The sequence below is a fragment of the Hemiscyllium ocellatum genome, chromosome 14, assembly GCF_020745735.1.
Source record: "Hemiscyllium ocellatum isolate sHemOce1 chromosome 14, sHemOce1.pat.X.cur, whole genome shotgun sequence".
Taxonomy (NCBI): Eukaryota; Metazoa; Chordata; class Chondrichthyes; order Orectolobiformes; family Hemiscylliidae; genus Hemiscyllium; species Hemiscyllium ocellatum.
In genome coordinates this window covers 42,865,160-42,879,472 of record NC_083414.1, presented here as the reverse complement: position 1 = coordinate 42,879,472, position 14,313 = coordinate 42,865,160, and the positions used below count along the sequence as shown (strand labels likewise).

General features: G+C 39.2%; 1 protein-coding gene across 3 annotated transcripts in view; it reads left to right on the top strand.

The window, feature by feature from the left end:
- Window positions 1-14,313, top strand: part of magi1b (membrane associated guanylate kinase, WW and PDZ domain containing 1b) — a 443,982-nt gene that overhangs the window by 339,549 nt on the left and 90,120 nt on the right. For all 3 annotated transcript variants that reach the window (XM_060835674.1, XM_060835673.1, XM_060835672.1), the window contains exon 4: window positions 9,661-9,864. In XM_060835674.1, the coding sequence (XP_060691657.1) occupies window positions 9,661-9,864 (204 nt within the window). The remainder of the gene's footprint in view (window positions 1-9,660; window positions 9,865-14,313) is intronic.

The following is a 14,313-nucleotide window of genomic DNA, read 5'->3' as shown; positions in this document are numbered from 1 at the left end:
TCCCTAGTCAACCATGGATGGATTTTCAAAGTATTTTTAAATGGATTGCATTTTGATTAAGATTTTAAATAATTTATTGTAAGATTTCCTACCATTTATTTCCAATCATTTCCTTTAATCTATCAACACATTCAGGGTTCTCCCATGTAATGATGTCATCAGCTTTGTGTTTGTTTGCGATTTTTTTATTTTGGGCATGAATATTTCACACTTTGACTTGACTAATAATTAAATTGTATATGGATCACTTTTTCCCATATATACTTTTTTTTAAAATGTGATTACTTATTAATCTTGTCTTATTTTGCAATGCTAGACACACAAGCCTTTGTCCCTTGTCTGTTACATTTAATATCACTCGCAGAGATTTTGTTAATTGATCTCAGAGTTAATTTTTCAAGCTGCCTTTGACAATTTGATCGGTCCAGTTTATATAAAAATTAAAATTCCCATGACCATTATTTACCTTTATTACAAGTTAAACTTATGCATTGCCTAATGTTCTGTCTAATTGTATAACTACCATTTATGGGTTTATAAATTTACTTCTATTACAATTTTCAGACTTGTTATTTTTAAGCTTCATACTGATCTCCTGAGCCAAGATACTTTCTTACTGCTGTCCTTGCTACCTTTCATTCTGAGCGTTACTCTTCCTTTTCCATTCTGCCTATCTTTTTGAAATGTTAGGTATGCTGGAATACTAATTTCCAATCTTTACCTCTGGCAGCCATATCTCTGGAATGATGATAGAATCAAACCCATTTATGTCTATTTTGTTGCTGGTTTGTTTATCTTGTTCCAAAGACTTCATTTGTTTCAATAAAAAGCCTTTGATTTTTTTGAACTACTGTTCTTTACATGAATTTTGTTCACTGATGCATTTATGATTAAATTTTTTTGTTGCTTGTCTTATCTAAGGCAATGCATTGCTGTATTACCTTGACTTTCCTTTTTACATTTCTAAATTTCTCTTTACCCGCACCTTGTCTCTCCCCCTTTTTGGTTTAAATACTTATCCACAACTATATGATTGACCAGGATGCTGATCCCAGCCTGCTTTATGTGGAGTGCATTCTAAAGAAACGTCCTCTTTCCCCAGTGCTGATTAGATTCCTTACAGTGTGGAAACGGGCTCTTTGGCCCAACAAGTCCACACCAACCATCCGAAGAGTAACTCTGGCTAACGCATCTAATCTATGGGCAATTTAGCATGGCCAATTCACCTGAGCTGCACATCTTTGGATTGTGGGAGGAAACCGGAGCACCCGAAGGAAACCCACACAGACACAGGGAGAATGTGCAAACTCCACACAGACGGTCGCCCAAGGCTGGAATCGAACCTGGGACCCTGGTGCTGTGAGGCAGCAGTGCTAACCACTGAGCCACCATCCTGCCCCACTGTGCTGGTATTTGTTTTCCAGGAATTGGAATCCCCTCTTCTCCTAACTTACTTTAGTCCACACATTTAATTCTGTCATTAATTTGATCCTAGGCCAATTTGTGTGGCTCTTAAATAGTTATCCAAAGATTATTATACCAGAGATCTTGCTGATCAATTTAAAATCCAGTTTGTTATACTCTGTCCTTTAGTTTGTTTTTCTTTCTATAATGTTGGTTCCTATATAGTGCATTGCAGATTGATATTTCCTTTACAGAATCTTCGAAACATCTGTTTCAGTTGAACAGAATGAATTGCCCCAAATGGTGCCATCCTCTACTGCTGTATTTATTTTTGTTACCCAACACCCCAATTGAATACCCTTCAAAACCACATTGCAGTGGCCAGTTTACTCATCCTTCCTGCAGTCTTTCTTCTTATCCACACAGCCAGCTGGAACCTATTATCAATTGGATAAAGACAATGACTGAGGTTTTCCTTAACTATGTCCTTGTTTGGAATACCTGCCTGACTTGTAGTTGCACTGTCCTGCCTCTGACCATTGGTCTCCCCTGAAGTATCTCTTAAACTGGGGAGTGGCATTGCTGCCTGTCAGATCAAACTGTCCAGGTAATTATTTCCCCCCTCAATGCTTGCAACAACAACTCCAGTCTGATATTTTGATTCAAATGTCCTTGAACTGTTGGCATGTATTGCATATGTGGTTATCATGCTAGTTGTGTAATGACCCTCACGGAAATCTGCCCTGGCTTGGCTTACATGTGACTTCAGACCCGTAGCATGGTGTCTGACTTCCTTCTGAAATGGCTCAGAAAATACTTGTTTTGAGGCAGACTGGGGATGGACAATGTCCTGGTCGTGCTACTGATGCCCACATTCCAGGAAAAAGGAAAAATTCTAATTCAAGGACACAAAGGACATTCCAGGCTTTTGATCCAGTAACAGTGAAGTAACAACACTATGGCTCCAAATCAGAATTATTTACAGTTTTAAAAGGGAGATTGTTGGTGATTATCCAGAAACTCTTACCTACTACACCACCTACTCTGTCTTGTTTATCTAAATGGTTTGTTTGTTTAATTGGCAAAATCATTTTTAGTTGATTATTTTAGTTTTATGAATGAACTCACTTATCCAGTTTATTAATTTAATAAAATTAAAGTAAGTAACACATTCAAAACTCTAGCTTATGAGCAAAAATGAACCAACAGTGTTCACCAAATAATCATGTACATGCTGCCCTGTGACTTTCATCCTTCATTTTTATTTGTCAACCTGAGTTTCTTTCCAGAAAGGATCTGGGTTCTACTGCTGACATTCTTCTGTGATGCTCTGGACATCGCTGTTCTATGGCTGGGTTGACGAGACATTCTATCTTACTTCCCTATAGGAGAGTAAAATTGCAGCAACCGCACTTCTGCACAGATCTCCCCAATTGACCTTGTGAAAGGCAAACTGATCAGTTGACAAACAAACTTCATTTTAATTTGGGAAGTCATCACTGATCTAAAAAGTTACATAGCTTTTTTCATTTTCAAATATGTCATGCTGTTTTCCTCCTCTACTTTTAGTTCTTTTTTGTTCCTGTAGAGGCACATTTAAGGTAGTCTAATTTTCATGGGTATTGGTTTGACAACCCAAAATATGCAGGAAAACGCAAGTATTCCATATCAGTAACTTCACAGCTCCTGTGTTCTGTTGATCTGTCATCATTATTTTCTACACTCCTTATTTTACCTTCCACGCGGTCTTGTTTGCATTAAATAACGAATGTGCACATTATACAAAATGTTATTACGTAAGAAGAGGCTGAACAGACTGGGGCTGTTTTCCCTGGAGCGTCGGAAGCTAAGGGGTGACCTGATAGAGAGTTACAAAATGATGAGGGGCATGGATAGGATAAATAGGCAAAGTCTTTTCCCTGGGGTCGGGGAGTCCAGAACTAGAGGGCATAGGTTTAGGGTGAGAGGGGAAAGATATAAGAGAGACCCAAGGGGCAACTTTTTCACACAGAGGGTGGTACATGTATGGAATGAGCTGCCAGAGGATGTGATGGAGGCAGGTACAATTGCAACATTTAAGAGGAATTTGGATGGGTATATGGATGGGTTTGGAGGGATATGGGCTGGGTGCTGGCAGGTGGGACTAGATTAGGTTGGGATATCTGGTTGGAATGGATGGGTTGGACCAAAGGGTCTGTTTCCATGCTGTACATCTCTATGACTCTAAGAAGAAATTGGAACTTAAAGCAAAAAAAGTGGATGCTTGTTCTCCAGGTACCATCCCTTTTGGAGCCATAACTGTGATCCTTGTGTCTGAATATTTTAACTAATGACTCATTCCAACAGTTCCAAAAAGAGCAATTTGGTCAGTTTAGAACACCGATCAGGTAACTGGACCTCTGAGACATTTGAAACAATAGGTACCAACTCATGGTGCACATAGTTAAGAAAACAGAGTTTTATATAACAAAAGCCAGAATCTACCCAGGGCATCAAACAGGATCATTGACCATCATTGTGGACCCTACCACAGTTGCAGCAATGATAGGCTGTGATGGCTCACAACATACAATTTGAAGCTGCAACCCCAGAACATTACTTAGGTCTCTGGATTAATAGTCCAGTAATAGTCCGGCTGTGCTTTTCCAGCACCACACTCTTTGACTCTGGATTAATAGTCCAGTTATAATACCATGAGGTCATCACCTCCCCCCTCAGAGTCCAAGCTCAATTGCTTGTTCAGTTTCACTTTGGGTACAAACAGTTCTCATTTCTGAATTAATGCAAAGCTGATTATTCTGAGGCACTTCATAAAAGCACCTGAATGTTATCTCATGAGGTCTGCCAAGTGATTGATCCTCTCCTTTGAACAGATTTGACCCTGCCACAACAGTGACTATGGTTATGACTGTGATCTTGTACTACTTCATATTCCTATAGAAAACCCAAAAAGCACTGACTGAGACCTGATAGCACAAGCCTTGCCATGATGGTTAAGTTTAAAATTAAGATTAACAGGTTCCGGATTCACAGAACCACAGAGGCAGTCTCCATTTCCAGACAATCCTTCAGATGGGGGCACAAATGGGTTTTCCCATCCCTTCCAGCTTTTCAGGAGATTTCCCTCCTCGTTCCAAATCATTCGACTTATTGAGGAGTCAGTTTTCTTTTGTTCTTCCCAGGCATGTAACCAGCCACTCTTACTGTGTTTGAGTATGGCACAGGAACCCTCTTCATTTGGTTAATGTAGACAGCATTGTGTTTTATCTTTCATAAAACAATCAAGGTGACTAAAAAAGGATTTTGCAGATTTATAAAGTAATTTGTGCAAATTGGTTAGAAAAAAGGAGTTTTGGCTGTTCATAACGTGGAAAATGTGTTACCTTAAAAAAAAGCCCTTATAGTCTCAGTCCAGAGAGATAAGCACAAGTGAGGGGAGAACTTAAGTTCATAACTGAATCATAATAGCTCAAGCTCGATTGTGTCGGAACTGAGTAGCTCAGAAAGATTTTATGTTGATTATGTCACAATTAACATACATGAGATTGAATCCGATTATAAGACCAGTTGACTGCATTGAACAAATTGGATGTGCAGTTTGTCACTAAAATCAGTTTGCTAAACGAATATTGGCAAACTCTGTTGACTCACAGGACAAAAGAAATATTGGCTTTTGTGACACCATTATCAATGCACAGTTAAGCCATTTAGAATGAAAAATAATACAGGTTCAGTGATTAGCCAAAAATGTCATTGAGGGATGATGTAACTGTCCTTTACATCAATTTCATTGTTTTTAGCCAAAGCTGAAAAGAATATTTACATCAGTCGACGGAACTCATTGATGACAAAAAGCCCATCTGTTTATAAATCCGGCTAAAATGGAATTTGCTGAGGCAAAAGTGACTGATTTTGGGCAACAATGTGGGACAAGATCAAGTAGCACCGAGTGAAATAAAAATGTCTTGGGTTTCCTCATGCAGAGGACAAAATGTGAAATGTTGTTATAATGGCATGAGTGGATTTTATCACAAGTTTGTTCTGAACTTCACTGTTCTAGCTCCTTTAAACAAACTTGTTGAAAAATGCAGAAAACGTGACTACCGAAGGGTGTCAGAGTGCTTTGGAAAGCTAAAGTTGCATCAGTTTTAGCCACGCCGAATTATACAAAACCATTCAAAGTAGCTATTGAGCCTTTGGGGTCTGTTTGACTGCAAAATGATGAGATGGGGTTGTACAACCTGTCAGTTACTTTTCAAAAAAAACTGTCCACACGTCAGAAAAAATATTCCACAGTAGAAAAGATGACATTGAATCTTTTGCTGATTCTACCAATATTTTGAAATATGTATCAGAAACAGCATGAGAGAAACTGGTATAGATGATATGGACCACAATCGTTTGATTTACTTGGAAAAAATGTGGGACAAGAACTTATGAATGTTTTGGTGGAGTTTAATTGTCCAACAGTATAATGTGAAATTGTTCATTACCCTGGGGGAGAAAACACATTTTGGCAGATACTTTATCAAGAACACATTTGAAGGACATTGAAAAATGTGGTGCCCATGAACTAATGTAAAATATGTGTGCTGTGTCACTCATTGTATATTTAGTATCAATAAGTTGCTACTGTAACTAAGGAGTAATGAACATGAAGAAACATTATCACTTTTCTTTGGGAGGAGTTGTGATCTAAGATATGTGATTTACCTATGTTTTAGAATCATTTATTTTAGCATTTGGATTTGAGCTTGTGCCGAAGGGCCTGTACTGCGCTGTATTTTTCTATGTTCTATGTTGTGGCATCTGGCTTTTGGTGTGTACCTTGGAAGTGGTTTAATGATTAACTTGTAAGTATTTCTGTGGCAATGGTGATTCCTTTTAGAACACCATTTTGGTGAGAGACTGCATAGAGTAATAAGGTTTTGTATACATTGGAAGAGTTTGTGAGCTAGCAAAGTAAACAGTGTAAAGCATTGAACTTCCAGATAAGAGATTCTGGAGTTTGTCTTTGGGCATAAGGAAATATCCATAACTTGGAAGAAAGCTTTTTAATTTCAGTTCGGGCCATTTCATAGATGGTCTTCACTGTTCTTGAGAAAGGGAGGTAATTTAGGTCTGTTAAGAAAAAGGAAACCTTGATGTTTAACGGTTCCTGACCAAAAGCGTTTGGTTAAATCCTGAAGGAGTTATTAGAAGCTGAGAAAGTCTCAGCCACTTTCTTGATTTGTCATATAAATTAGCTATCAGATGATCATAATCTGGGATTGAAGCCACAGCCAAATTAAACCTTATGTGGAATAGAGAAGGGAGTTTCTCTCTGATCTTTGAGTAGTGTAATGGGATGCTGTTGACATTAATGGGATTGTATTTTTTTTAGTGTGTGTTTCAAAATAAGTATTGTATATAAATAGTTTGGGTTATTCAATTTTATCTTTTTGCACATTAAACTTTTTTTTATTTTTAAAACTGAATATGCAGCATTGCATGTTAAAGATCACCTCATTAAAATAAAGCAAAATAAAATATGACCTACCATGTCAGATTTCTCTCTGGAATCTGAATTCACCAGTGGTAACATCATTGTAACATAAGCCAGTATTTCAAGCATTGAATTTCATGTTACTCAATTCTGCTGCAATGGATGCTTCTATTACCAATAGACAAATGGCTTTGGCATTTGAACTATGATATTTCTTGAACTTACTGATGCCCATTACCATCTGCAGTGAAATTAATTCATTGAGAGCCTCTGTTTGATACCACTGGCCTGTCACAGTGCTGTCTTTTCACAGCTGTCCTTCCCAGTTTGTTCTGGCTGTGGAATCTTTGTTAAGTGCCCAATTCAAGGCCAGTGGTGCCAAGAGCTAGCTGTATTAGCACAGCACATGAGCTTTACTGGAACCTCAGGAGAGGAAGTGAAAATTTAATTGGATGCAACTCGTGGGCAATATACAATGAATAATGTTCACCCCTTACTATTTAACAATAAATTGACAGCTACATGCTACAGAAGCCACCCAACTTTTTCCCCATTGATCTTCTCTGCACGTTTACTGCCAAGCAGTGAGCCAAGTTTGAAAGTTGCCCACAATATGTCCATTATTTTAAAACTGTAGACCACTTATAATTATCATTAATTTGATAGTGAATATTCAGAATGATTCAGGGTATAATAGATCTACATAGAAAACATTCAAAGTTAAGCATTGGTGACATCACTTCTGGAGTTTATCATTGAAGAGATTTGATGCTGATGTGCAGTAACAATTACAATTGGTGTCTAATTTGGGAGCTGTAAAACTCATTCTCTGGTGTGTAACACATTCTGTTGAATTTTTGTTTCCATCCAAAACCGTCTGTCTGCATTCAGTGCAATTACAGTTGTTTTTCAATTAGGGGTCTGAATACTTTCCTTGATGTTTATAGAATAAGTTATGGTGAACACTTTCCACACTCTGCCATACTAGGTGTGAGGTCAGTTTTGAATGAAAACAAAACCTTCAAAGTTTTTGTTGTAGAAACTCAGTTTGAAAATGTCTGTGATTTTCTCACAAACAAGTTCTGCAATGCTTGCTGCTGCTACATGCTGATATATTCAAGTCCAGACGGTAAATAAATTCCTCTTTTTGTTTTCACTCCTGAGGTTGCCTATCTCAGATTCAATTTTTAAAATGATGTTAATTATCAATTCACTCTGTACTTGACCAGGTAAAGTTCAGGATAACACTATAGGTAAAGCTATATGAAGAAATATGACAGCTAGATGTCTTGGGTTACAAAAATATAATTTAATTTTATTGCTAAAATCACACAAGTAAAATATAAAACTTATGAAAAAGGTAGAACTAGTCCAAAATTCTGTGACATACATGTAGATAAATAGACACACACAAGTCTCTGTATGTAAAGACAGAACAAGTTATAGGTTGAGAAGGGGAGTTGCGAAAGTTATAATTTATATAAGAGGAAAAGAAAAGGCACTGCTTCAGTGTGCCTGAAATTCTCATGACTTTTAAGCTGATGCCAGTTATTTTCCTGTAGCTAGTCTCTTTTAAATTGTAATCTTTTCCAGAATGGGTTCAATGGTACTTGAAATTTCTTTTTTTTTAGATGTCTATCTCTGTGATGTATTCCAAAATATAACAGTGGTATGGTGTGAGCCTTCAGATAAAAAGCTTATAAAAGAGCTGTTATTATTGTTCTATACTGCAGAATATCTTAATGATTCTAACCTCCATAACAAAAACACAAATTTACCATAGCCTGTCAAAAAGGAGTTGTTGACATGTGATAACTGGCTATTGACACAAAATAGGCACTGTCCTTGTTCATAAAGAGTTTTGATATCTCGTGGTCAAAGATGTCAAAATGCCATTGAAACAGCTAGGTCAGATTATCAGCCCCCTCTTGCATGGTGAGTTTCAGTAGACCTCCTTTCTCCTTGGTAGTTCCTGCAGTCAAGATGTCTGGTTAAAAGTCACACAACACTAGGTTATAGTCCAACAGGTTTAATTGGAAGCACACTAGCTTTCGGAGCGACGCTCCTTCATCAGGTGACTTTAACTTTGTACACCCCAGTTCAACACCGGCATCTCCAAATCAAGATGGCTGGTGGTTTGTTGTTTATAGATTTAGCAAAAAGTTCCATTAACAACAAACATTAAGTTCTGTAGAGGAAGTGCCCAGAAAGTCTCCAGTTAAACCACTTCAAAACCTTCAGGAAAATTAGTCACTTGGATAGATTACGTGACTTCAGCCATTTTAAGACAATCCTCTTGCTCATTTACAGTTTTTTTTCAAACAAAAGTCTGAAGATGGTCAATATAAATCAACTTTGTGGCAAGCTCTAAAATGGCTCCTTGACTTGGCAGCAAATGTAAACTGCTGTCAGGAAAGAGGAAGTTTATTTGCACAGATTGCTAGAACTTTGTAGGCTCTTACTTCAAGGTTAATTGTGAGTACCATCATTTCATCACTATCCAATCAATAGTACTCTGTGAATAAATGAAGTGTAAGTTTTTTTTGTAGAAACAGAGAGAAAACAACAGATGTTAAGTAAGTGAGCAGAAAAGCAAATGGATGTGCACCACCATCAATATCTATGTGGACAAAGTTGGTGTCCCTTTGATTAAAAGAAGGAAAGAATAACTATTTCAACACTATTCAGAGTGTTAAAAAAAAGCAAGTTCAGCTCTTAACAAATGTTTTCTATTTTTGAATTTAGCATGTAAATTTGTTCTTGTTGCCTAGGTAACTATTATGGAACACCTAAACCTCCAAGCCAGCCACTCAGTGGGGAAGTAATTACCAGTGATTCTTTGCGAGGTCCTCAGGCTGGCACAAAGCTGACTCCAAAACGAAGCAAATCATACAATGATATGCAAAACGCTGGAATAGAGCAGCCGGAAAATGAAGATGATGAGGAAAACCCTGAAATGAATAGCAGTTTTACAGGTAAACTGTCAGCTATCAGGTTATCTCAGCATCAAACAAAAAAGATTACAAACATAATTCAATATGTAAAAGCTTACTTCACATATTTAGAACAAGATGGAATGAAGAAATAAATTTATGATTTGCTAAAACGTTGTGTCTTAGCAAGCTCTACGTTATGTAGAACTAACTTTATGCTGCGTTTTAGAATAGGATAAACAGTGTACAGTTGTCAGATTGGTATTTTTCTTACTGCTCAAGCTATCTTCCTGATTAGCAGTTATGCCATTACCTCTTTAGTTTTCTTTAGATTCTGTCGTTGATCCCTCATCAACAGACTAGCTCTTGGTAAAATCATCTGTAGGCATAGGGTCAGCCTTCTCATGGTAATACCCTGCTCCACCACTGTCGGACTGTTTTCTTGACACCCCATTTGATACAATTCACAATTTTCTGTAACTAAGAATTGACACATCCCAAAAGGCTTTTTATTTTTGGCCCCTGTCACAACTCTACACCATTTCCAATGGTTTCACCCCTTCCCTGTGAAGTAATTCAGGCTCGATCAGACTGCTGACAACCTTGGCAGCCCCTTCACACCTCAGCTGAATGCCTGATCCTGCTTTCTCTCCATTGTACCAACTGCATAATTTTACTTTAGTATCATCACCTCTGCCATTGCTTCATCTCATCCAGTGTTGAAATTATTTCATCACCTTGTGCTTGAATATGCCATTGCCCTCCTGTCCATCTTTCAACTTCTGTGAAATATCTTTCTTCCAAAACTCCACTAATTTTATCTGATCCCGCACCAAGTCCCAAGGACGTCTCTCTCTAGAGCCTGTTCCCACCAGCATCTCAAATTTCAAATTCTCATATTTATTTATTGTATCTCCAACTTGCTACAGCCTTCTCCCACCTTAACCCTGTAACCCCGTGAACTTGCATTCCACAAAGTCCTTGTGCACCTCCTCTCCTTTCACTACACACCTGGTGACTTTACCTTCAGTCACTTATGCCCCATAGTCTGAAATTCCCAATTTAAACCCTACCTCTTCATCATATCTCTCTCCCATCCTTTAAGACCCTCCTTAAAAGCCATTAGTCGGAGCAATTATAGGAGCAGTAGTCGGCCAATTTAATCTGCTCCACATCCAGTGACATCATGGTTGATGTTATAATCCTCAACTCCACTTGCCCGCTTTTTACCCCATAATCCTTGATTCCCTTACAGTTAAAAATCTGTCTGTATCAGTCTTGAATATTGTTATCAATCCTGTCTCCACAGCCCGCTACAATGAAGAATTCTACAGATTCACTATCCTCTGAGAGAATAAATTTTTCCTCATCTCTGCCTTAAATAGGGAACACTTTATTCTGAGATTATGCCCTCTGATCCTAGATTCTTGCACAAGAGGAAACAACCTTTCCACATCTACCCTGTCCTATCCTCTAAGAATTTTATGTTTCAATAAGATTACCTCTCCTTCTAAAAATCCAATGTGTACAAGCCCAACATACTCAACCTCTCAGAATAAGAGCATCAATTAAGTGAGCCTTTTCTGGACTGCCTGGGTTAATATTCAGCTTTGTGTATTCTCAAATGCACCAAAACAAGCTTGATGATGAGAATTCTTGACATGAAAGTCCGAGCAGGTACTTCCTGGCACTGCCCAACCTTTTGTGAGGAAGGGAAACCTGCAATGTTTGCCTGGTTCTCTGTTGTCCTCTTGCCATGCTTCTGTCCTGAAGACCAATGGCTAGGGCAATAGAATGCACCTCTCCATCAGACTCTGAGGGCACTGGCCATGGCTCCCTATGGCAACCACCAACCTGCTTGTGGAAGCAACCAAATGGTCTCATGACTGGCTGCACTCCTGAAATCTCTGAGCCACGAGGACTATTGCCTCCTACATCACTGTGTATGTGGGTGAAGTCCCTGTTGCTGACATCACAGTGTCCTCTCCTGCCTGAGCTGAGTAGGTGCCTAATCTTCTGCAGTTCTCAGAGCCAAAGGCCTGGAGTATTTCTTCTGAGGCCAGTTATGGAGCTATTGCAGTGGGGTGCTCCCAAACTTTCTAATGCTCATTTACCCACCAAGTTGGGGTCAGTATATGAGCATTAAGAAAGTGCATGGAGGCAGTCCTGCTGATGCTTCCTCCAAGGCCTTGGTACGTTTGTCCTCTGAGATCAATGAGGTGGCCTTGAGTGGGGTCAGATGTTTCTCTGCAGATGTCATGGACTTCTGCTGGAACCTGAAGACAAAAGAGAGAGGATACTTTCTGACCAGTGGTTATACATGGTCGCCAGGGACTTTTTTTTTTCATTTTCTCTCCCACTTTTACCTGGTGAGTTTTGGTACTTTTGGAATGCTGTTAGTGTTTTCTCCCTTGATGACTAATGCAAAGTATTTCTCCAAATCCATTTCCTGGTTCCCCATTAGCATTTCCCCAGATTTTATCTCTGAGGGACATATGTTGACTTCAGCTTCATCCTTCATCTTCGTATATTTAAAGAAGCTCTTACTGTCCAATTTAATATTACTTCCTAATTTAACTTCAAAATCTTATTCTCCCTCTTTTTTTTGTGTGATCTTTGTTTTTTTTTATATCTTTTGCAATATTTGATTTACCACTATTTTTTGCCAGATTATCTGATTTTTCTTTCAATTTCACACCATCCTTAACTTTCTAGGTTAACGATGATTAGTTTATCCCCTTCCCAGAATCCTTCTCCTTCACTGGAATAATGTCTTTGTTATGAGTCATGAACTATTTCCTTTAATTTCTGCCATTATTCATCACGTGAATTCCACCTAAAAATCAACCTCTTTGACCAAAATCTTGGTCACTCCTCCTATTTGTTCCCTTATTGATTTGGTGGTTATTTCTTTGTTAATGTTCCTATGAAGAACCTGTGTTAAATGGTCCATATAAATGTTAGCTATTGCAAATTTATATGTATTGCCCAACTTAATAGTCATCTATTATCAAGTGGGCAGCACGGTGGCACAGTGGTTAGCACTGCTGCCTCACTGCGCCAGAGACCCGGGTTCAATTCCCGACTCGGGCGACTGACTGTGTGGAGTTTGCACATTCTCCCCGTGTCTGCATGGGTTTCCTCCGGGTGCTCCGGTTTCCTCCAAAGATGTGCGGGCCAGGTGAATTGGCCATGCTAAATTGTTTGGTAAAGGAGTAAATGTAGGGGTATGGGTGGGTTGCGCTTCGGCGGGTCGGTGTGGACTTGTTGGGCCGAAGGGCCTGTTTCCACACTGTAAGTAATCTAATCAGATCTAATCTAATCTGATTGCTGTGTTTTCACATTGCCATTCTTCAAATAACATTTCCAGCTGGGGACTTTTCTGCCTGTTCTAGCAAATTGATTTGAAGTTTAAAATCCTGTAGCATTATCTGAAGAAGCAAGAAGAATGTTTCTCCTGCATGATGTTTGAGGTGAGGGATGCCAGTAGTGTCCCATCCAAGTACATCTGCAGGAAGTGCACCCAACTCTCGTTCCTCCAAGACAGTGTTAGAGAACTGGAGCAGGAGCTGGATGAACTTCAGATCATTTGGGAGGCAGAGGCTGTGAGAGATAAGAGTTACAGGAAAGTTGTTACTCCTAGGCATGAAGAAAGCTGGGTAACTGTTAGAAGGGGGAAAAAAGCCAGAGGGGTACTAATATCCTGGATGGGAAATTTGCAAGTGCTGTTCGAGTGAGTTTAAGCTAGCTCAGCAGGGGGTTGGGAAACCTGTGATGTAGTTTCAGTACACAGGTGAATGAAAGTAGGGAGGACATGGACAGGAGTGTGCTGGCAGACAGCAAGCTGATTTGAAGCATGTCTACTTCAATGCCAGGAATATCCGGAATAAGGTAGATGAGCTTGCAGCATGAATAGGTACCTGGGAGTTTGATGTTGTGGCCGTTACTGAGACATGGATAGAACAAGGTCAGGAATGCATGTTGCAGGGTTTAGATCTTTCATTAAGATCAAGGAAGGTGGTAAAAGAGGGAGAGGTGTGACCTTGTTAGTCAAGGATCATATACCAGTATCTGAAAGAACATTTGACAAGGACTTGTCGACTGAGGTATTATGGGCTGAGGTTAGAAATAGGAGAGGAGAGGTCACACTGCTGGGTTTTTTTTATAGGCCTCCGCAGAGTTTCAGGGATGTGGAGGAGAGGATTAGCAAATCGCTCCTGGGCAGGATTGAAAGGAATAGGGTGGTCATTCTGGGGACTTTAACTTCCCCAACATTGACTGGAAATGCTTTAACTCTAGTATGTCAGATGGATCACTTTTTGTCCAATGTGTGCAGGAGGATTTCCTGACACAGTATATCGAAGGGCTGACAAGAGGAAGGCCACACTGGATCTGGTGCTTGGTAATGAACCAGGCCAGGTGTTTGATTTAGTTGCAGGTGAGCACTTTGGAGAGAGTGACCATAATTCGGTTGCGTTTCGTTTAGCAATA